General features: G+C 56.2%; 1 protein-coding gene across 4 annotated transcripts; it reads right to left on the reverse strand.

The window, feature by feature from the left end:
• Window positions 1-9,717: 9,717 nt before the first annotated feature.
• AMPD2 (adenosine monophosphate deaminase 2) lies at window positions 9,718-21,895 on the reverse strand. 4 transcript variants are annotated; one of them, XM_077951953.1, is made up of 19 exons: window positions 21,449-21,895; window positions 20,460-20,966; window positions 16,302-16,432; window positions 15,944-16,074; window positions 15,510-15,578; window positions 15,311-15,419; window positions 14,826-15,012; window positions 14,422-14,563; window positions 14,220-14,309; window positions 13,833-13,962; window positions 13,459-13,653; window positions 13,241-13,372; window positions 12,951-13,114; window positions 12,519-12,645; window positions 12,264-12,427; window positions 11,836-11,956; window positions 11,346-11,519; window positions 10,978-11,088; window positions 9,718-10,828 (listed from the first exon to the last, which is right to left on the reverse strand). In XM_077951953.1, exons 2-19 carry the CDS (start codon window positions 20,710-20,712, stop codon window positions 10,619-10,621), a joined length of 2,640 nt encoding a protein of 879 aa, XP_077808079.1. In that variant the 5' UTR covers window positions 20,713-20,966; window positions 21,449-21,895; the 3' UTR covers window positions 9,718-10,618. The 4 variants fall into 4 exon arrangements, with proteins under 4 accessions (XP_077808079.1, XP_001093101.2, XP_028686441.1 ...); XM_001093101.5 differs by lacking the exon at window positions 20,460-20,966; XM_028830608.2 differs by lacking the exon at window positions 16,302-16,432.
• Between the last annotated feature and the right edge of the window lie 7 nt (window positions 21,896-21,902).

Genomic DNA, 21,902 nt, shown 5'->3' on the forward strand with positions numbered 1-21,902 from the left:
TGAAGAAGATATGGCCTAACCACATGTGGCCCACATATCTGGAGGAAAAAACGTGGTCACGAGATAATGCGGATGGTGTGGGGGCTTAGGACAGGACAGCCAAAAAGCCAGTGTGTGCATGTGGCTCCAGCCTTGCCCTGCAGAAAGGGGGTCCGCCTCGGCTAGTGGCAGTGCAGCTCTCCTAGTGGGGATCCTGGCGTGAACCTAAGCCGTAGCTTTCACTGGAGGGGTCATGAACCAGCCTGCCCACCACGCTGGTAGGTGGGGACCCAAGTGTGCCCGCTGCCAAGTTAGTGGGCATGGGTGCCTAGAGAGGGTGCTGCAGCCCATCCATTCCCAGAACCCAACCTCAGGCAGGAGCTGTTCTCAGGAGGTACCGCCACCCTGTGGACAAATTGGGTACTGCACAAGGACTACCAGCCAAGGGGCAAGCAGGAGCTGAAACCCAGCCTACACTCTGCTAACCCAAGAACTCACACTGCACAGCTGCAGTCACCTGGAGAGAGAGACACTCTTGTATACCAAAAGATGCCCTTCGTTCTTTGAGCTTTCAGGGGTAATATCTGCCCAGAAGGCTCACCTTTTCCTAACTCACACAAAGGTGGCAGGAGGGTGTTTCAGCTCTGGGTTTGTGCATGACCCCAGGGCTCAAGCGGCCCAGCAAGGTATCTGGTGCACAGGGAGAGGATGTGACAGAGGGAAAGGAGAGAGCCATACACTGGGGTTCTTCAGGGTGGGGGCTGTGGCCCCCATGGCTGACCACTCTGGGAACACTGACGCATGAATATGCACACTCCCATGGCAACCCAAGGTGCCTAGGCAGCTCTGTGGGCACTGAGCCGTATTCAGCTGCAGGACACAATTGGGGTGGAGCTGGGGCTGCTGGAACTCCAGTTGATTTACAAACTCATGTAGGATGCTGCCTGGAACGTTGAGACCTGGCTAGGTGACATCCTCCAAGAGTAGGCACAAGAACTAGTGGCATCAGTGAGAATGCAGCTACATGTGCACCCTCAGGCTGTGGGCGCTCCGGGGACCCCCAGCCAGGCTGACACAGATATCAGATGGGTTACATGCTGCGCAAGAGCCTCTGGGGGCGGAGGGGAATCATGGACTGCAAACCAGCCTGTGCTCTGCTGGCCAAGCTGTGCTCCCCATCAGGAGGCTGTGTCTACCCAATGAAGGGACATCTTCTTCTAAACCAATAAACGCACTTTCTGGGCCAGCAGGGCTCTGCTCAAGTGCACATGGGTGCAGAGGAGAAGGAGGCCCAGGGCTGACCAAGACTCTTCAAAACCCCGTTTCCAACATACTGCTCATCAAGCCACTTCTGGTTGACTTTTTATAAAAACCCTGTGCTTGTTGTTTGAGTCTTTATCGTAAGCTGATAAGGAGCTTATCAGCTCCTGTGTGCTGGGTTAGAGGAATTTGTTTCTATGGGCAGTCATATTTGCATGAGAGAACAGAGCGAGGGCCTGCCCAGTGGCCTCCTGAACACCAGCTGCTGGTCCATCTTGCATCTGTCCACCCAGGGCCTTCGATGAACACCGTGGAGGAGCCTCTCCTCCTCTCTCCCCTCCTCCTTCCACCTCGCCCCAGCACCTCCTTCTCTCCCAACCAACTTCCATCCTGACTCCAGGCTCTGAGGAGAGAGCTGTAACAGGCCAGGCCCCTGCAGCAGGTATTGGCCTCCTGGCCTGCTGGGGAGAAGGAAGAGGTGGGTAGAGAGAGGGAGGCAGTGAGGAAGCCATCAGGAAGGCAGGAGGACCAGTTAGAGCAGGCACACCCACGCTACGAGGCAAGAAATATTCCCCCACAAGGGAGCAGTTGGTGGGCCGCTGGGTATTGTCCCGGGTTCCCCTGCTACCCTGTGACAGAACCTGAAGGCCGCTCATCTCAGCCGCATCCTGGCTGGATGCCGCTGTGTCTCAGCTGGTGTGGGATTCCGATGCTCTGAGACAGCTTGGTCGTGCAGGATTCTGGAGGTTGGCAGTCCTCTGGAGACGATACGCCATAATGGTTCCGCTTGGAATCTGGAACTGGATGGGCCTGGAGCTGAGTCCTGGCTCTACCTCATGCCCGCTGAGTGACCAGAGCTGATTACTTAATTTCTTTGTGCATTAGGATAACCATCTGTGAAATATGGATAACGCTAATACATACTGCACAGTGCTGCTGTGAGAGTTAAAAAAGAACAGTTACTCAGGAAAAGAAATGAGGTAAATGGGAGTTAGCTGATGGGGCCAGGAGCAGAAGAGCAGGAACAGGTGCGAGAGAGGCTGAGATGAGGGCAGGGCGCCGAGCCTCCACAGCTGCCCAGGAGGTGCACTGAGATTCAGAGCCAGCAGGGGATCTCCCAGAAGACGCACAGGCCCAAGGCAGTAGGAGGAGCAGAGAGGAGGGAGCTCAGCAGAGGTAAACGGACACACATGGGGCCAGGCGCAGTGGCTCATGCCTATAATCCCAGCACTTTGGGAGGCCAAGGCGGGTGAAATCACCTGAGGTCAGGAGTTTGAGACCAGCCTGGCCAACATGGTGAAACCCTATCTCTACTAAAAATACAAAAATTAGCCAAGTGTGGTGGTGGGCACCTGTAATCCCAGCTACTTGGGAGGCTGAAGCAGGAGAATCACTTGAACCTGGGAGGCAGAAGTTGCAGTAAGCTGAGATCATGCCACTGCACTCCAGTCTGGGTGACAAGAGTGAGACTCCGTCTCAAAAAATAAAAACATAAATAAATAAATAAATAGACACATGGGCACTTGCCTTTGAAAGTCTTGGCCAGGCGCGGTGGCTCATGCCTGCAATCCCAGCACTTTGGGAGGCTAAGGCAGGCAGATCAACCTGAGGTTGGGAGTTCAAGACCAGCCTGACCAACATGGAGAAATCTCATCTCTACTAAAAATGCCAAATTAGCCTGGTGTGATGGCACATGCCTGTAATCCCAGCTACCTGGGAGGCTGAGGCAGGAGAATTGCTTGAACCCGGGAGGCGGAGGTTGCAGTGAGCAGAGATCGCACCATTGCACTCCAGCCTGGGCAACAAGAGTGAAACTCCATCTCAAAACAACAACAACAACAACAACAAAACGAAAGTCTTAGTGACTCCATCAAGGCCCAGACCTCACACCCTGTTCCACCCTCGCCATCCCCACCTCAGCTTCACAGTCACCTAGAGTCATCCTCCCACCCCCAGTTAAGGCCCCTGGCCAGGCTCTGACTCAAAGCTCCAGCAGGTCCCAAAGGGAGCACAAAGATAAGAACACTGGGCTGGGAGTCCGGCGCCAGGACCTCACTCCACTCTCCACCTCCTATCCCCGTGACCAGGCAAAGTATGGGACTCTTTGACTTTTGGTACCATTATCCATTATGGACTTGTAACATTTTATGGCTTCTGTTTAGTCCACACCTGGTTCCAAAAGGATTTGAGGCTGCTGGGAGGAATAAACACTCTCTTGACCAACTCAAAAGGCTGTTGCAAAAACTAAATATGGCCGGGCGCAGTGGCTCAAGCCTGTAATCCCAGCACTTTGGGAGGCCGAGATGGGCAGATCACGAGGTCAGGAGATCGAGACCATCCTGGCGAACACGGTGAAACCCTGTCTCTACTAAAAAGTACAAAAAAACTAGCCGGGCGAGGTGGCAGGCGCCTGTAGTCCCAGCTACTCGGGAGGCTGAGGCAGGAGAATGGCGTGAACCCAGGAGGCGGAGCTTGCAGTGAGCTGAGATCCGGCCACTGCACTCTAGCCTGGGCCACAGAGCAAGACTCCATCTCAAAAAAAAAACAAAAAAACAAAAAAAACTAAATATGGAAATTTTTTTTTTTTTTTTTTTTTTTTTTTTTTTTTTTTTTTTTTTTTTTGAGACGGAGTCTCACGCTGTTGCCCAGGCTGGAGTGCAGTGGCGCGATCTCGGCTCACTGCAAGCTCCGCCTCCCGGGTTCCCGCCATTCTCCTGCCTCAGCCTCCTGAGTAGCTGGGACTACAGGCGCCCGCCACCGCGCCCGGCTAATTTTTTGTATTTTTTTTTAGTAGAGACGGGGTTTCACTGTGGTCTTGATCTCCTGACCTTGTGATCCGCCCGCCTCGGCCTCCCAAAGTGCTGGGATTACAGGCTTGAGCCACCGCGCCCGGCCTAAATATGGAAAATTATAAAGCACAAAGCAAGCATGGTATTATTGCTATTTTCTCCAAAAAGGAATTAGCCCACCCTTCTCTGTCCCCCAGTGGAGTTTCTGTCCTAGCTCCATAGTTGTTCAAGTCTCCTGTCCTTGAACTCAGCCTTATAAACAGCATTTAATCTCCATGGCAAACCAATAGACGTGGACCCCGATATCCTCATTTGATAGATCAGAGAACTACAGCTCAGAGTTCCTAGAAATTTTTCAGGATCTTATGGCTAATAAGTGATAGCTGTGCCATGGGATAGAACCCAGGGATCACAAGCCCAGTACCTCCCTGGCCGTGTATGGACTGGGATGGGTATAAGGTAACCGGGAGGGGTCAGGCTAGCAGCCGCCTCAGAGCATTCATATTCTCCATCTCTCATCAGGCTGTGCCAGCCAATCACAATCCTGTGGCCACCTCTACCGCTTCTGTCTTAACTACTGGTCTTAACAGCCTCCCCACAAAAGCTCCTCTCCACCCACACTGCCACCAGCCAGGTCCTTGTCAATCACACCCGGGATGTGGCAGGAGCCTCCTGCATGACCCTTCTGCCTCCAGACTCACCCGCACTGATCCGCCTGCTCATCAGAGCCTGACCCTGTCCCTTCCCTGAGCACCCCACCCCTAGAGGGACCCCCTCAACCAGACACATATCGCAGGGACCATGATAGAGTAGGAGGAACAAAGACTTTGCAGCCTGACAGTTCTCGGGTCACATCCCAGCTCTGGCACTCATTAGCTGAGTCATTCTGGATGAGTTACATAACCTCCCAAACCTCATTCTCCCTGTTGACGTGCGGGAAGATGGTGATAGAGATCATGCAGAGTCCTAGGAGCTGGAAGTACATTCACACTTACTTACAAAGAGCTCAGCCCAATGCCAGGTGCTCATAGGTATTTTACCCCAGCATGGCAAATGCGGAGTAGATACACCAGCATACCCCAGCCGTGGCTTGGGACCCAGCCTGGGAATGGATTGTAGCCACTCCCCTTTGCATATCTCCTCCAAGCCTGGGAAGTCAGGGAGGAGGGCTGACTTGCCCAAATAATAAACAGAACATTCAGGTTTAAACCCAGGTCAGTGGGCCGGGCGTGGTGGCTCACGCCTGTAATCCCAGCACTTTGGGAGGCCGAGATGGGTGGATCACGAGGTCAGGAGATCGAGACCATCCTGGCTAACACGGTGAAACCCCATCTCTACTAAAAAATACAAAAAACTAGCCGGGCGAGGTGGCGGGCGCCTGTAGTCCCAGCTACTCCGGAGGCTGAGGCAGGAGAATGGCGTGAACCCGGGAGGCGGAGCTTGCAGTGAGCCGAGATCCGGCCACTGCACTCCAGCCTGGGCGACAGAGTGAGACTCCGTCTCAAAAAAAAAAAAAACAAAAAAAAAATAAATAAATAAACCCAGGTCAGTCTCTCATCTGCAAAGGGGAGACAGAAATTCCAGCTGTGCGTATCCGTTGCACAGATTCAGGGAAGATGCCAGTGGCAGCAGTAGCTGCTCCAAATCTGCCCAGACTATTTAGGGAGGCAGGAGGGGCTGAAGGTGATGGCAAGACCAACAACTGAGCCAACCCCCTGGCCCAGAGTGGGACTGCGGGGCTGAGCCATTTTAAGTAAGTCCTTTATAGACCCTACATCTGATTCTTGGAGGCCCCACCCTCACTTGCATTTAAAATGCACCCACACCCCTCATTAAATAGAACTCTACTTTGCTTTAAAGGGGTTTTTATAAATTTGCTTTTGAAATTACTTGACTCTGAGTAACTCACTTAATTTACTATTGGCTATGATTTCTGTTTCATCATATTGCATATTCTGGAACTCTTGTCAAAAATCCAAGTTACAAATTGTTTTCAAATATAATGACATGTGACTTAACAAATATTAAAGTTGACATGCAACTTTCTGAAGGCATTTCATTAAACATTTGTCAATTTCAACTTTTTTTTTTTTTTTTTTTTTGCAGCCCTCAAAGCTTTTCTTTCAGCTCCCTGTGTTGCCCGGGGGTGGGCGGCATTGAGGGCCTGCCAGGAGAAGACAGGTGTGCGCACAAAATCAAGGCATTTGGATGGTCCCCATCTCTAGACCTGCAGGCTGCCCGCTTCAGGTGCAGCTGCAGAGACCACCCACCCCAGATTGTTCAGGGCATCCTAATTTGGGCAATTTCACTCTCATTTTGAAAATAAAGTGATTTGTCAAACATTGGATTAAATCTGAGTTAATGCTTAGGCCTTTATTGGAATTTCATATGAATACATTCATAAGTGAGGCAATACTTTGATATGGTAAATGTTCTGGTGTAGGGTTTAGAAATCAGGATTATTGTCACCCAACCAAACACCCTTACCCGTCCTCTACCCCAGCCTGGGGACCCAGATAGCTCCCCAGTTACTCTCCTCCACTCCCCCAGGAGTGGGCATGGAGAGGTGACCCCATGCAGGGCATGTGAGATGTGGCCTGGCACATGGCCCTCATGCTTCCGAGTCCGAAAGCTTTAGGGACAGATGAGGGACAGTCCCTCAGTGTCGACTTCACTCAGGACAGGCCCCAAACATTGGTTGGGTTGCCTGTTTTATTTACTCCCTCTGCCACCCACCCTCTTTCCCCCACCCCCCGATTCCAAGTAAGATCTGGCCCCTGACCAGAAAGAAGATGTGGGCTCCTTCACACACACAGGCACACAGAGCAGGTCGAGAGGAAGGGCAGGGCGTGGGGCTCCAAAAGAGGAGAGGAGGTGACGGGCTGGCATGGAAGGTGCAGGCAAGGTCGAGGGCAAGGAAATGACTTTTTATTTCGGCTCACATACTTTGATTCATTTCTATCAAGAACAGTAAAAAAATTCTACCTTGGACCTGGTGATTTCACTCAGGGCATCTACACTAAGGGAATAATCCGGAGAGATTTATGCAAAGATAATAATAGCTTATATTTACTGAGTTCTTGCTTAGTGCTTTATATCCAGTGGCCGATTGAATCCAAAATCAACCCATGAGAAAAGTGCTATTATTATCCCCATGAAATGGGTGAGGACCTGGAGGCACAGACAGGGGAAGTAACTTGCCTAAGGTCACACAGCCTGAAAGTGGTGGAACCAAAAGTCAAACCCAGAGTGCACATTGTTGGTCACATTAGGCCACAGTTATTCTTAACGGAGGAGAGCTGTAATCATAAACCACGGGAGGCTCACCAGGGGGTGGTGCACAGTAGTTCACATTCATATTTGCAGAGTATTTTAATGACATGTGGAAAGACATATGTTAAAATAATTTTTAAAATAGGCCGGGGTCAGGCCCGGTGGTTCACACCTGTAATCCTAGCACTTTGGGAGGCTGAGGTGGGTGGATCAGCTGAGGTCAGGAGTTCGAGACCAACCTGACCAACATGGTGAAACCCTGTCTCTATTAAAAATACAAAAAATTAGCCAGGTGTGGGTGTCACGCGCCTGTAATTCCAACTACTTGGGAAGTTGAGGCAGGAGAATCACTTGAACCTGGGAGGCAAAGGTTACAGTGAGCCAAGATTGTGCCACTGCACTCCAGCCTGGGCAACAGAGTGAGACTCCATCTCAAAAAAATAATAATAAATATTTTTAAAAGCCCAAATTATCCATGTGAAATCAACTCAAAAATACGATTTTTAAAAGAACTGAAAAGAACGCACAAATATGCATAGATACGTATTAAAATATCTACATACATCTCAGGCATGCAGCAAATACTTGGTGAAACTGAATATTTGGTAGATTATGAGTGGGCTTTTTACTTCTTCCTGTTTTTCTTTATTTTCCAATTTTTTTTTTAACGAAAATGATTTTCTTTTCAGATAGGAAGAAGTATTAAGGGCTTACTGTTTTAAGATTATTTTCTCTTCACAAATATTTGAAAGAGAAATTTCTGAGAAACTAAGAAACCAGAGGGAAGTTGTTTAAAAAATAAATTGTGGGTTGGGCGCGGTGGCTCACGCCTATAATCCCAGGACTTTGAGCCCAGGAGTTCAGGACCAGCCTGTGCAGCATGATGAAGGTGGCACGTGCTTGTAGTCCCAGCTACTCATGAGGCTAGGGTGGGAGGATCACTTGAGCCCAGGAGGTCACTGCAGCCTAGATGATAGAGCAAGACCTTGTTTCAAAAATAAACCATGGAGAGGCTGCTAGGAACTTCAAATTAGTAATATTCTTAGAGCTAAGCCTCAGCACACACTAAGAAAAACAGGAGACAAGAATGTGAACTGAAGGATTCTATTAAATGACAAATTCAACGAGTAAATATAGAGTCCTAAGTGCTGGCAGACGGGACAGGCAGTTCTTGCCTCCGAAAGACCTTCTAGAAAGATCTTTTAATCCTGCTTCCTTGTTAAAACAAAGACAAGACACAGCTCAGGTGTGTTATTATTCACCTACTTGAAAAGTGAGTCCCTCTCACCCTTGTAAAGGGGGATCTTTGGGCAGCCAAGGCCCAGCCTGGGTGGGGGAGCCGTGGACTCACCACCTCCCACCCTCATTGGGCTCCAGCATTCAATTCTGTGACATGTAAGTGGCCAGGATGAATTGGCAAGGGGTGTCTTCTGAACTGAAGGGCCTCGGGTCTTGACCGGGAGAGGGCTTGGCCAATGGGAAGTGAGGAGGGATGAGGAGAGCGTCTTCCCGGGGCACCTGCTGGGAGGCCCAGGGCCAGGTGCAGACCTGCTTGCTGAAAGAGGCTGGGGTGAGGGAGAGCAGCTGACAAGAAGGGAGGAGGAAGCCAGCGGCCTCCCAGCCTCCCCCTCCTGCTCCAGCTGCTCTGGCTCTGGGCAGGCCCTCAATTACACAGGCTCATGCTGTTCCAGGGCTAATCGCTTCTGAGGCAGCCAGCCAGGGGAGGACAGGCCTCCCCAGCCAGCAGCAGGGGCAGCGACAGGCTTCTCTCCGCCCACCCAGGACCCTGCACAGCCCAGGGCACATTCCACTTTCCTTCTTTACCTGGGGAACAGACTCCAGCAACCTCTGTGCCAGGGAGGTGCTCCAGAAATTGTGTATTAAACATGGGACAGAGGCTGAGGTTGTGGGGGGAGGCGCTGGAATCAGAATGCACAGGCTTGTGCCAACCTCTTGCAATAGAATCTGCCTGAGAGTTTGCAGATGTCTGTGCCACACCTTCTGCCTACTGAATCAGAATCTCTGAGAGTATGGCCTCGAGAGGGCCATCTAAATAAGACCCCCCAGAAGACCCTGGCCTCGGGTTTGCCTGTAGGTGCACAGTCCCCACCTACCAGGCCATCCCCTCAGAGGCTGGAAGAGGGGAAGAAGTACAAGGTAGGAAACAGACACCAGCCCCCGAGCTGGTGTGACAGGGATGTGCTGCAGACCTGGGGCTAACTGTCCCCCTCATGGGGGACAGGCTAGATGAGGGTCGGATGGGTATCTCCTCTCTCCCACAGCTTCCTTTGTCAGTTTCCACAAGCACAACATACACATCACCCAAGACGAGTCCCTCTCCTCAGAATGTGCAGTGCCTCCATTCACAGCCACCTCCCACCATGGTACTTCCTCTCCCAACAGAAACCCCACCTGCTTCATTAATTAAATAATCTTTATTTCTCATGCACTAGGAAAGATGGGTCGTATGAAACACTGCAGTTCACAGCAAAGGCCTCGGTCCAGAACACAACACAGGGGCCAGCTGGGATCAGGATCTGGTCAAAGCTCTGGGAGCCACACTGGGAACACCACTCCCAGGGTTGAGTGGCAGATCCAGGACCTTGCAGTGACCGTGGCCCCAGACATAACACACGGCAGCTGCCCTCTCCCACAGAGGCACAGGAAGCTGACACCCAAGGAGCACGTGGGCTGGGGACAGGACGGAGAAGGCTGCTGGGCAGTGACTTGGCGGAGATGTGGTCCAGCACCTCTGCCACCTGCGTCTACCCACTTAGGCCAGGAAGCCCAGGGCTGTGACTGAGCTCTCAGCCCAGCTCTAGCCAGTGCGGAGCTGCTGGAGTTCCACAGACCCTCAGCAGCCCCGTGCCCACAGCAGAGGTGTACAGGTCCCCCGCCTACCCCTCGGTTACATGAACAAGACAGGGGCCTAAACTCCAGCCCTGGCCAAGGCTTAGATTTGTCCAGGAAGGACCTGAAAGGCTAGAGGGGCCAGCCCCCCACAACCATCCCAAGCCCCTATGGACACTGGAGAAGCCCGTAGGACAGTCAGGCTTCTGAGGACCCCAGGACAGGGCCACCAGCAGGGGGGACCCTCAATACCTGGGCCGTCAGGTGCTACCTGAGCCCAAACAACAACGAGCAGATTCCCAGGCTTTGCTTTCACTGGGCGGCTCAGGGACAGTGACATGGTCGGAGACATGCAAGACACAGACAGACAAGAACGGAGACATGCAGAGACCACACAGCATGGGAGGGGTCTGAGGACAAAACGTGGTAAAAGTGCTGCGATGTGGTGGGCACTTCATGGACCAGGCTCACTGAGGCCCTGGGCTCATGGTGATACCCGCCTCCTCCGGAATGGTCTCCAGCATCTCACTCTGGACTGCCTGCGTGATGAGCGCCAGCTCCTGGCACAGGGTCTCGTAGCGGTAGCCCACGCGGATGTCTGGCACGTTGGTCCGGCGGATGTCATTCCCTTCAGGGCCTTCCTTGGTATAGTTGGGTCCCAGCCAGTGGCTCTTTACCTGCAGGGAGCAGGGGTAATGGGCAGGGCTGCAGCCAGTGCTGAGGGGCCGTGCCCCACCCCAAGCCATCCCAGGGACAGGTCAGGACCCCAAATGCAAAGGAGGGGAGGAGCGATGCCATGCCAAGGTCCAGGCAGGCGCTGTAGTACCTTGTGCGAGAAGCCACTCATGAGCACGCTGTTGCGGGCCAGCTCACACATATCGCAGGAGCTGAGCTTCCACACCTGGGTGGCGATGCTGTATTCCTCCATCAGCGGCTCCTGCACGGGCCAGGTTCCCTCAGAGGAGTGCGTCCTGGCTAGCTGCCCCTGCCTCCCTTCCCCCACCTCCCCACACGCTCTACCCACCCCCGCCCCCCATCCGCCCAACCCCCCAACTCCATAGGACTTGCCAATTGGCCAGCTATGCTCTACCACCAGGGGGCAGCACCAACCCGAGAGACACCCCCCCCCCCCACCCGAAAGACCCCAGCGTCCTGGGACCCGCCCGCCTGCCTGGCTGCCTGCTGGGCTCTGACCTTGGTGAAGTGGAACTGCAGGGGATCATCAGTGGACAGGGAGACCATGAGGCCGCGGGACAGGTACTCCGGTAGCGGATTCCGGTGGTAGCTGAGGAAGAGGCTGTTGTTGCTGAGCGGGGACATGGCGATGCCAATCTGGGCCAGGTAGTACAGGTACTGCAGGACAGGGGCCTGGGCAGGCAACAGGGAGGGAGGGCCTGTCAGGTGGCCTCGGGGCTGGGCAGGGCACAGTGGTTCTGGGGGTCCAGGCCACAGAAGAGGGAAGGGGGAGGAGAATCCAGGCTGGGCCTGATGTGCAAAGGGTGAATTAGTCAAAATCCAAGTTGGGGCCCCAGGCTGGAGGCTAGGGCGGGGAAGGGTAGTTACATTGGGAAGGCAGAATCCAATCTGAGGGCTGGGTGGGAGGAGGATTGGTTACTGAAGGGGCTCGAATGGTTCAGAGGAAGGTGAACAATTGGGAGGGAAGGCTGGGCGTGCAGATCCTGACCTTGCGCAGAAGCAGCCCATGGGAAATGTTCTCAGCCAGCATGAAGGCTGACACCAGGTGGTGGATGGGTCCAGCCTCCCCACAGTGTGGCCTCAGCACAAACGTGTGGAAGCCCCTCTGCCTGGGGGACATGAAGACAGTGTCAGCTCCTGAGCCTGGGATCACCTGGGCTCACTGGAGCCCCTGACCTCCCAACCCAGCCTGCATATGTCCTCCAGCCGATAACTATGCAGGCCTGGGATAAGGGGGACAGGGGTAGGTTACTGGCTGTGAGGGGTGAGAGATGTAGCTCCAAGGGCAGAGAAAGAACCCATCTAGTCCAGGCAACAGGTGGGTCAGAGGTCTGGTGGCCCCAGCCCAAGGTGCCAAGAGTGAAGTTTGTTGGGCAAGAGACGGCACAGCAAACAGACACAGGGTGGTGCAGGCACCTGCGCAGGTGGTTCAACATGGCCATGTTGGCAAAGGTGTAGTACAGGTAGTAGGCATAGGGTGGGTTGTCCTCCTCCATCCACGCCTCAGGCAGGGGGCTCTCCAGGTTGAAGACATGGTTCTCAGGCTTGGACTCGTCATCCACACTGTCAAAACCATCCACCTAATACAGAACCCTGGGGTCAGACCCAGAGCTGCAGCTGGACGTGAAGCTGGCTGTGCTCCCCATACCCAGCCCTGTGCTGCCTGCTCACATGCTCCAAGAACAGATGCAGCTCCGGGTGGCTGGCAGGGTGCACAGTGGCCTCGAACAGTGGCAGGAAGATGTTCTCCAGCATCTCCTGGAAGTTGGCCAGCTGGCCCTTGGTACGGTACACATCACTGCAGGCGAGACATAACATGCAGGTATGTGCAAGTCAGGGCCAATGGGAGGAAACCCAGTGGGCCAGTAAGGGTCAGAGCTCGGCCCAAGAGCATAGGGGCGTATCTGAACCACACTGGGAAAGCAAGGATACCCAGGTGGGCCAGGCTGGACAGACCATGGGTGGGACCAGGAAGCCCTTCTTTGCACTCAGAGGGGTTGGCAGGGACAAGGGAGGCTCAGCCATCTTAGGAGGGCAGGAGGCAGGCCCTGACCCCTTGAACATGACCTCACAGGTTCCCCTCCCACTCCAAGGGACACTCACAAGAGGCGGGGCACCTGCACCAGCCAGCGCACGTTGGGGGAGTGCACACGGTGCATGACGGCCCAGCGCGCCAGCTTGTCCCACTCATCCCTCGAGCGCCCGTAAATGGAGAGCCGCAGCTCTGCATTCTGGTATTTGCTCTCCTCCAGGTCTGACATCACCTCCTAGACATGAGGTGAGCTGAGTCAGAGCTCTTCAGGGGGTCATCTGCCCACCTTCCTTGAGTCTCATCCCCCAAAAGCCCCCAGATCCTCAGGCTCGAGGCTTGGCAGGGAAGGCGGCCTCCTTACCTTAATGATGTGAGCAAAGTACTTCCCAGATACCCTGTTGTCCGTCTTGATGAAGATCTCTCGGAGGACGGACTCCCCAATAGGGTTGTATTTGGCATTAAACTTGTCAAAGCGATGGAAAGTGTTCCTGTCCTGGGGGACGTGGGAAGGCTCAGGTCACCCCTGACTCCTGGTCCCCTGACTGACTCAGTCCCACAGCCCACACCACTGGCACAGACCGCATGCACATCCAGCGTGTCCACACTCAGGTCGTAGGCTGTGAGATTCATGCTCTCAAAGACCTCCCGCAGCGTCTGTTCACGGCCCTGCTCCACGTGCACGATCTCCTCCAGGTGCCGTTTCATCGCCCGCTTGATGAAGCGCAGCAGATGCTTCTGGTTCATGCAGGACGAGGCATGGATGTGGGTGTCCACCTGGAGTGGAACAGGGCACTGCTGATCCACCAGAGGCCAGGACGCTCTGGGGCCCAGGGCAGTGCGATGGGAAAGGACCCTCTGTACTGGATGCTCTGTGGGGGGCCTGGCCCTTGAATGGGAGGCTGGGCAGAGGTGTGGGATGGGGACACGGAGAGGGTCACGGGGTCAGGGCCCACCTTGCGGATGTTGTAGAAATCTCGGTGTGGCACTTTCTTCTGGGCGGCCAGTTCCTTCATCTCATTGAGTAGCACGTGCATCTGGAACTTGGAGCTCAGGTACTGCAGCCGGCGGTAGCAGAATGACTTTCTGGGCATGAGGAGAACAAGGCAGACACTTAGGCCCTGAAGGGAGGCACCTAGGGAGGGCTCGGGTAGCAGATCAGAGGGAGCAGGTGGGAGGGTAAGGATGGAGGCTGCCAAGAGGCCAGTAGACTGCAGGCAAGTCGAGGGCTCAGCAACTAGGAAAGATGACTATCACCAGGTGATGGGAGTCTGGGGCAGAACTGGGGCTGGAGAATCTGGGCTAGGAGGCAAGCTAAGTGTCTGGGATGGCAGGGGACTCACATGGGGCCATTGATAATCAGGGCCATCAGCACATTGACGTCAGCCACAAATTCCTGCAGGTCAGGATATGGCAGCTCCACCTCTGAGCAACTGGCATGGAGGGGAGCTTGGGTGAGGAGAGCAAGCTGAGCCCTGTGGCCTCTCCCAAGCCAATGCAACCTCCCACGCTGCATCCCCCCAACACGCACCACACCCCTCTTACTGCTCGTCAGGTTCCCTTCGGGTGTAGACGTGCACCACACCCTGCACCATGCGCAGACCCAAGCCCAGGTCCCCAGGCATGGCGCTTGGCTCACAGTGCTCGTACGGGTGCTGCTCCAGTGCAGGGGGGTGCACCGGGGCATCTGCAGGGGTGAGGAGGGTAAAGTCAGAGCAGGGCTCTTCCAAGCCACCCACTACCCAACCCAAAGTCCCCACAGACGGCAAGAGATGTTGAAGACCCAGTAGGTCAGACAGCTCCTGCCCAACCTCCACCCCTGCACACCAAGAGGTTGGAATGAGGCTGGGTGTAGGGAGAGGCAGGCAGGGCAGAGGTGCCCAGGCACTAGGCTGAGGAAGCCCAGGAGGTTAGGGCACATGGGGTGGGGCAGAGATGGGGGGTCCCACCAGCAGACACAGGGGTGTCGGGGCCCTGCTCATAGGTCCGGGTCTCCAGAGGCTTTTCAGCCAGCTGCTGCAGGTAGCGGCGGGTGGTGGGGCAGAAGCTCTGCAGGGACAGGGCCATGTACTTCTCCCGGATGAAGAGTGCCCGCACCACACTCTTGGCTGCATCCAGCAGGTCTGTGAATGGCACCTGAAGATGAGGACATGCAATCACCATCCTCAGTCTCGGACTCAGAGACCTCCTCCCTGAGGCTTTATCTCAGACCCCAAACTATCCCCACCTCCCACAGGCCCTGGCCCCCAGGAATACTCAGATCACCCTGGTCCAGCACATCAAGTGGCTCCCAGCCAGCCCCTCTGCCCCTCCAGCTGCTGGAAAGAGAAACACCCTCTCCAGCCCCCACCCCCAGGTCTCCAGGTTGGGGGAACCCACTAAGACATAGGTGATGGAGATTCAAGGCCCTGCCCCACGTGCACCCCATACTCACCCCACACTTCTCCTCCCCGGAGATGGTGACCCGCTGAAACTCCCGTTCCAGCACATCACGCTCCCGCAGGCTCCGGTCACCCTGCCCCTCACCCTGTTCCTTGTAGAGCCTGCAGGGGGTGCATTCAAGGGAGGGGTTTGGAGCCGGCAGAAGGGCAGACTCCAGCTCCGCATCCCCTGTGCCCCTCTGCCCTCCTCACTGTAGGTCCGAGTCACTGTCTGTCTTCAGGAAATCTTGCTTGGCCCGAAGCAGGATGTCCGGCTCCAGCCTAGAGGCAAAAGGGGTGAGAGGTCAGGCAGATCACGAGGGACGGCCCTTGCTCCCAGGTCCCAGCACCATACTAGGTGCTGTGCACATGTTGTCACATGTGATCCTCAAAGGCAGAGCTGCAGAACCCTGTGCTGTTCTCACTCACTTTAGAGATGAGAAAGCAGACCCGTAAGTTAAGCAACATGGCCCAGCCACACCAGCGGCTAGAAGACAGAACAGAACCCAGCAGCCCGACTCCAAAGCCCACTCTAGGCTCCCTGTGCAGCACCCCAAGGGAGGGCGCGAGGGAAAGAGGCAGAGAAGGGCTCTGAAAGGGTCTGGACGGGTATGGAGGGAGACTAAGCAGCTGCCTGCTGGGCTCACTTGACATCCTGGCTGATCTGCCGCTCCAGCCGCTGCCGCCGCTCCTCCAGCTGTTCAATGGGGCTCTCCTCGGGGAACTCATACGGGGCACTACGGAGCTCACTCTCGGCCAGCGAGCGGGTGAACAGCTCCTGGGGGGAGGGAAGGAAGGTCAGCATGGCTGGCCCTCCGCCCTCGGACACTCTCCTACACAGTCTAAGGGTGGGGTGAGGGCAGCAGGACCAGGGGTACCTGGGAGAGGCTGAGGATCAGGAGACAGCCAAGCGTGAGGTGAGGGGACAGCTGAGGTGAGGGGTGTGGGGAGCAGAGGCAGGGCATGGAGACACAGGGTGAGGGTGCGGGTGGTGCCAGGTGATACCTCGGCGATCTCCTTGCATTTGCCATCCATAGACGTGCGCAGGTCGAGCGGGAAGTGCTTGAGGCAGGGGGCGGGGCCCGGCAGGGATCGGGCAGACTGCAGCGGAGGGGCCCCCAGACCACCCCGAGCCTCTGCAGAGACAGTGATGCCAGGGTCAAAGGGTGGAGGGGCACCCCTGATAGCCCTGGGCCCCTGCCCTGACTAGGCCAGCTCCCGAGAGAGCCCAGGGTGGGGAAAGAGGGCAGTCTCTCCTCAGTAGCTGAGGAGTAGGCCTGTGTGTGTGGCTCCCAAAGGGCTCACCCTCACCTCTAACACAAGGACCCCTCACCATTTCAGGCTCGGGATGGGGATTCTGAGTCTGCCCCTAGAACAAGTAGATTCATTACCTCCACAAATGAGAACCGAATCCCAGACTAGAGCCTGCTCCCTCAGGCCATGAGAATCTCCACATGACTACCTCCCAGAGGCAGGTGCACGTGTACATGTGCGCACACACGCACATACGCACAGACACCCGCAGAGACACACACCAGGCGCTTGGTAAGGACCAGGCGGCCACACGAGGGACCCCCAGCTTGCAGCTCCCAGGGCAGGCAACCCAGGATCAGACCCGCCCCTGGACTAGCAGATTCTCCAGTCAAAGGGGCAGGGCCCTGCGCCTGACATCCTGGACCTGTGCAGCACAAGAAAAGCCACAGCTGCTGCTCAGCTCTGACCTGGGGACCAGCCCTCAAGGGAAGAGGAGAGGAAGTGGAAGGCCTGGTTGGCAGGGGAACCCTACCTCCTCCCTGGAGGCCTGCCCTCTCCCCCAGGGCCCCACGGCTGCCAAAATGTAGCCTGGCCTGTCCCTCTAAAAGGAGCTGCCACAAACAGTCTATGTCACTCAGGCTCCAGGATCTGGGCTGGGGGCACCACAGAGGGCCCTGGGGAATGGAGTGTCAGAAGCCAGGGGTCTTTCTCCATCAAGACTAGACTTTTCATCTGTGCCACCCGGAGGATGGCACCAGAGGGCCGTAAAGCCGCCGATCTATGGGGGCTGCCAAGGCTTCCAGCCTACCCCGAAGGACCCTCCCTGGGCTCAGCAGCCCCAGCTCCTCAGTGGGAAGCTTTCCACACCCAAACTGCCTCTCTCAGCTGGCTGTAAGGAGTGCTCCCATCCAGCACCCTCCACCCTGGCTTAGGGAAGGATTACAGGATCTGCCTGGGTAGCCGGCCTTAAAGTCTCTGCACCCATTTCCCAATACTCCAGGACTGGTCCCAAAGCTGGACGAAGGGAAGAGGGAGGGGCCTTCCCCAGATCCAAGACCCCGTCCCCTGCACACCCTGGGCCCTGCCTGAACCCTACCTGCACAGTGCAGGCAGCTCCAGCCAGCAGCCCTGTGCCCCTTGCCCGCCTGTTTGCCAGTGAAGCTGCAGCCAGTCCCTCAGGGGCTGGCACAGGCTGTACCAAGTGCAGCTGCAAGCAGGGGAGACCCTGAGATGGCCGTGAGCACAGAGCTAGGGGAGTTCAAGGGAGCCCAGAAACCAAGGAAAGGAGCATCAGAGTTGGGAGATAAGATGAGCTCCAGAACTGAAGAGGGCCTCTACAGTGCCAGGGAGGACCCAGCCAGATGTGAGGCTCCTAAGGGGGAGTAGCAGGGTAGGCTGATTTGGGCAGGGCAGGCCGGCAGGGAGGAGCCAAGCCTCCTTAAAATCCACTGCCCTAGGGGACAGTCAGTGGACAGGGCCTGGCTGGCCAAAGAGTAAGAGGGGAGAAAAAGGAAGGGAACAGCTCTCCTCATCTCCACACCCACAGCCCCAGGTCAGCCTCCCCTGGCAGTGGCCTTGGTACTCACCACTGTCCTCTGGGCCCTGACTATGGGGTCCCTTAGGAGAGACAGGGCCTTTGCTGGGGAAGAAGCTAACTGGCAGCTGAGGAACTGGCCCAGTCTAGGTAGGGGCCAGTCACTGAGGCTTCCCCGCTGCCCAGCTGCTCAGGGGACTGGTTCACAGGCCCCTAGACTTGCAATCCCTGATCCAAGCCTATCATCAGGGACGGGACAAACTGTCCAGAATAAGTTTGGGAGAAAGGGAGCTAGAATTTGGAGGACATGGGTCTGATTCTGTTCCTGCTTCCAGGCATGTCTCTACCTATCATGGAAGGCTTTGGGTCCTCATCTACAAGTGGGGCGGTAAGTGCTCCCTTCCCTGCCTAGCCACAACTGCCATAAGGCTCACAGAGATAATGGCTCTGCAAGTGTTCTGCAAAACACCAGGCTCTGTGTTGAGGCGAGGCCTGCAATTATGAACTCCTGGGACCTTCAAAATACATCCTACTTGTAGCCCTGCCCACTGAGGACAGTGGGAGGTTCTCTGGGCCCAGGGCAGGGTGAAGGCAATAGGCCAGTAAAGGGCAGTGAAGTGAACTTGGCAGGGGTGGAGATGGGGTGACTATCTCTTTCTTGGAAAAGGACAAAGTAGAAAAAGGAAGAAAAGAGGGGACCCTGCCTCACCACCAGAGTGTAAGACCTTTTCTTGCCCAAGAACCCTGATTCTACACACCTCCTCCCTACATATGGCCCCAGACCACTTCTAACTCCATCTAGGGGAGGCCGACCACAGACCTCCATGGCTAGTTCATATTGGGTTAGCAGGAGTTGAGTCAAAGGCCCAAATCTCAACCCCCTCTCCTAGCACAGGGGTCTGGGGCTCCACAGCAGTTCTGGGGTGAGCAGGACAGATTCCAACAGCCAACGCCATCCCCCCAGCCTGCCAGGCCACTCTCCAGGGCTGCCACAGGCTCACTGAAGGTGACACACAGGCAGTAACCTCTACGTTCTCAGAGGCCAGGCCTAGAAGACTCAGCTGCCTACTGGTCCTTTCTCTAGGGGCCAGCACCACACACATACACCCACACTTACAGAGAAGTCAAGCAAAAGCCAGAGTGGGCCGCTCCAGAGCCACTCCCACCAACTCTGAGATTCTGAGCACCCCATCTCCCCTCTCGACCAGGAGCCCCTCACACACTGCCAGGACTGCCTCAGTAGGCACAGGGGTGTCCACGGCTTTGACCCCACAAGTGTCAGATGCTCTTACCATCTGACCACTGAAGGGTATCCAGTTCTGGGCTAGATCCGTATCAGTTGCCCTATTGCTGAACCAAACAGGGCCAGGGAGGGCCCCACCCAGGGGACACCCTTTCTGGATGGCACAGACCTGGGCACAGAGAACACCCTCAGGGCAGTACAGACCTAGCACTAGGCATCTTCAATGAAACAAGAAAATATAGGAGGTTGATAGTAGGGCTATGGCTACAGACAGCTGCAAGGGTGGGGGGCAGTCAGCATGATCTGGTCATCAAAGTCAGGGTGGGTCTTTCCTTAGCCACAAGGCCTGGGAGCAGACAGCAGGCAGACAGCCCTCTGCAAGCACAGAGCCAGGCAGCCAAGCCCTCACTGAGACAGGCGCTGCTGCACCTCGCTGCCTGCTCCAAATGATGCAGAGATGCTTACTAGAGTGAGAGACGAACCAAAGGGTGCAGGAGCACACGCAGTGCGGGCAGCAGCCCCAGTCTGAAGCCTGCACGGACCTGACCAAGGACGCCCCATACTCCTAAGGAGGCTCATGACATAGACAAGGAACGAGCAAATAGCAAACGATAGATACAGTCAAGCCCCCAGTTGTGGGATGCCAGCCAACAATGGTTGTGCCCAGATGTCAGACCCCCAGTGAGGGGGATCTAGATGTGGGGTCCTAAAAAGTGGAACTAGTCACAGAACAGCCTGAGCCTGCCTGGTAAAGGCACAGGCACCAGTCAGAGTGGCCAGTCCACAAAACAGTCCCACACACCCCCACTCCATTCACACATGCTCCACATGCAGTCTTAGCACATGCACACGCTGACACGTGTGCACACACACCTCTTGCTGCACCCACACCATGCCCACTCCTTGTGACAGAGGACAGCATCCCTGGCACAGATATCTCAGATCCACCCCCACCCCCGGCCACCCCTCACCCCACCTTCCAAGCCGGCTGTCCCTGGGACTGAGGTTAAGAGGCACCACCACAGAGAGGATGCCAGAGGAGGTGGCCTCCTCTGAGGGGACCAGCAGCTTGGGCGAGAGGTGGCAAGACAGAGCCCAGCATCTATCCTGAGGCCAGGAAGCACACACTCACCTGGAGCTGCAGTGGAGGCCTGCAGGCTGGCCCGCTTCTTAAAGGGATATTTGGCCTTGGGCTTGCCAGAGCCAGATGGATAGGATGCCATGGCTGGGACCACGGCGGCGACAGCGGGGGAGTCTGAGCGGCACCGGCTGGGGCCTGGCTCTGCCACATCCAACCCCTTCCTCCGCCCCGCCCCCAGCGGGAGTGACTGATGCAGGAAGCAGCGGCTCCGCAGGCGGAAGAGGCCCCGGCCACGATTTCTCATGTTGTCTAGGCAACCTCGGGGAGTGGGGCCTCCATCTCTGCCCCCTATCCCTCCCCTCCCTCCTCAGTCCCAGGAGTGACGTGACTGATGGTGGCTGGGCTTGGCGGGGGGCGGGGGAGGGAGTGGGTAGAAAAGAAGATGGGGAAGGGCCAGCCCCCAGCTCTCCACTAACCCACCAAGAGCCCTCACCCCATTATGCCAGGGCTCCAGGGCAAAGAAGCCAAAGTCCAGGCTAGCTGGTCCTTCCAGCTAGTCTGGAAGAAAAAAGAATAACAAATAGGAATTCAGCAGCGAGTGAGTCCAAGCTCAAACACAGTCCTCCCGGGGCAGGGCTGGCATACTCCGTGAAAACCCAGCACCCACTTTCCTTCCACATCTGACCCTCAGCTCCGGGGGTAGCTCAGCTCTGGGAGGAGGGGGAAGAACCGAGAATCCCAGCCCAGGAGGGAGGGGCCTGTCTTGGGAAAATTCCACCGTCGCCAAATAGCTACCTCCTAGGAAGGCAGGAAGGCCAGGAGACCCCCTTGTCTGGGGGTCTGGGACAGAGACCCTAGCCTCTTCGGATTTTTCCTCTGGCTCTGCACACTCTGGCTCTGCTCCCCAGGCCCTCGTAGGAAGAGCTGACCGCCTTCCCTACGTCCTGCCGCTGTGCTGTGACTCCCACCCTCTTGTCACCCTGGCCACAGCACTTCTCTGTCCCAGAGACCCTCCCTCCAACACACGTACACACACTCACCTGAAGCCATGGTGTCCGAGTTCCGAGGGGAGGCTGCCCACGAGGGTCTGCACAGCAGAAAGCCCGGGTCCTGAGAGAGGGCAGGGTGGTCGGGCCCCAGACTCCGGCCAAGTCACTCCAAGGGCCCCTGCCCTGGCACTGAGATGGGGAAAGTAAGGCAGTCTTTCAAAATTGCCAGCTGGCCGGAGGTGGACTCCCGCAGATCTCGGCAGCCAGACTGGCCTCAAGGCGACCCCGGTGTCGCGACCACCCAACCCCGCAATCGCAATCGAGAGACGGGTAGGCCACGTGCTCCCAAGGGAGCGGGACCCGGAACTCGTCCAGGTTTCTCGCAACACTCCCTGGGCATTCAGGGTCGGACTCCCGCGGCCGGACTGTGGGGGAGTCACGCAACAGGTGCGACCCCACGAAAATCTCGCCGGCTCCGCGCCAGGCTCTGCGGCCCTTGGCCCCG

This window comes from Macaca mulatta, chromosome 1, assembly GCF_049350105.2.
Source record: "Macaca mulatta isolate MMU2019108-1 chromosome 1, T2T-MMU8v2.0, whole genome shotgun sequence".
NCBI classification, from domain to species: Eukaryota; Metazoa; Chordata; class Mammalia; order Primates; family Cercopithecidae; genus Macaca; species Macaca mulatta.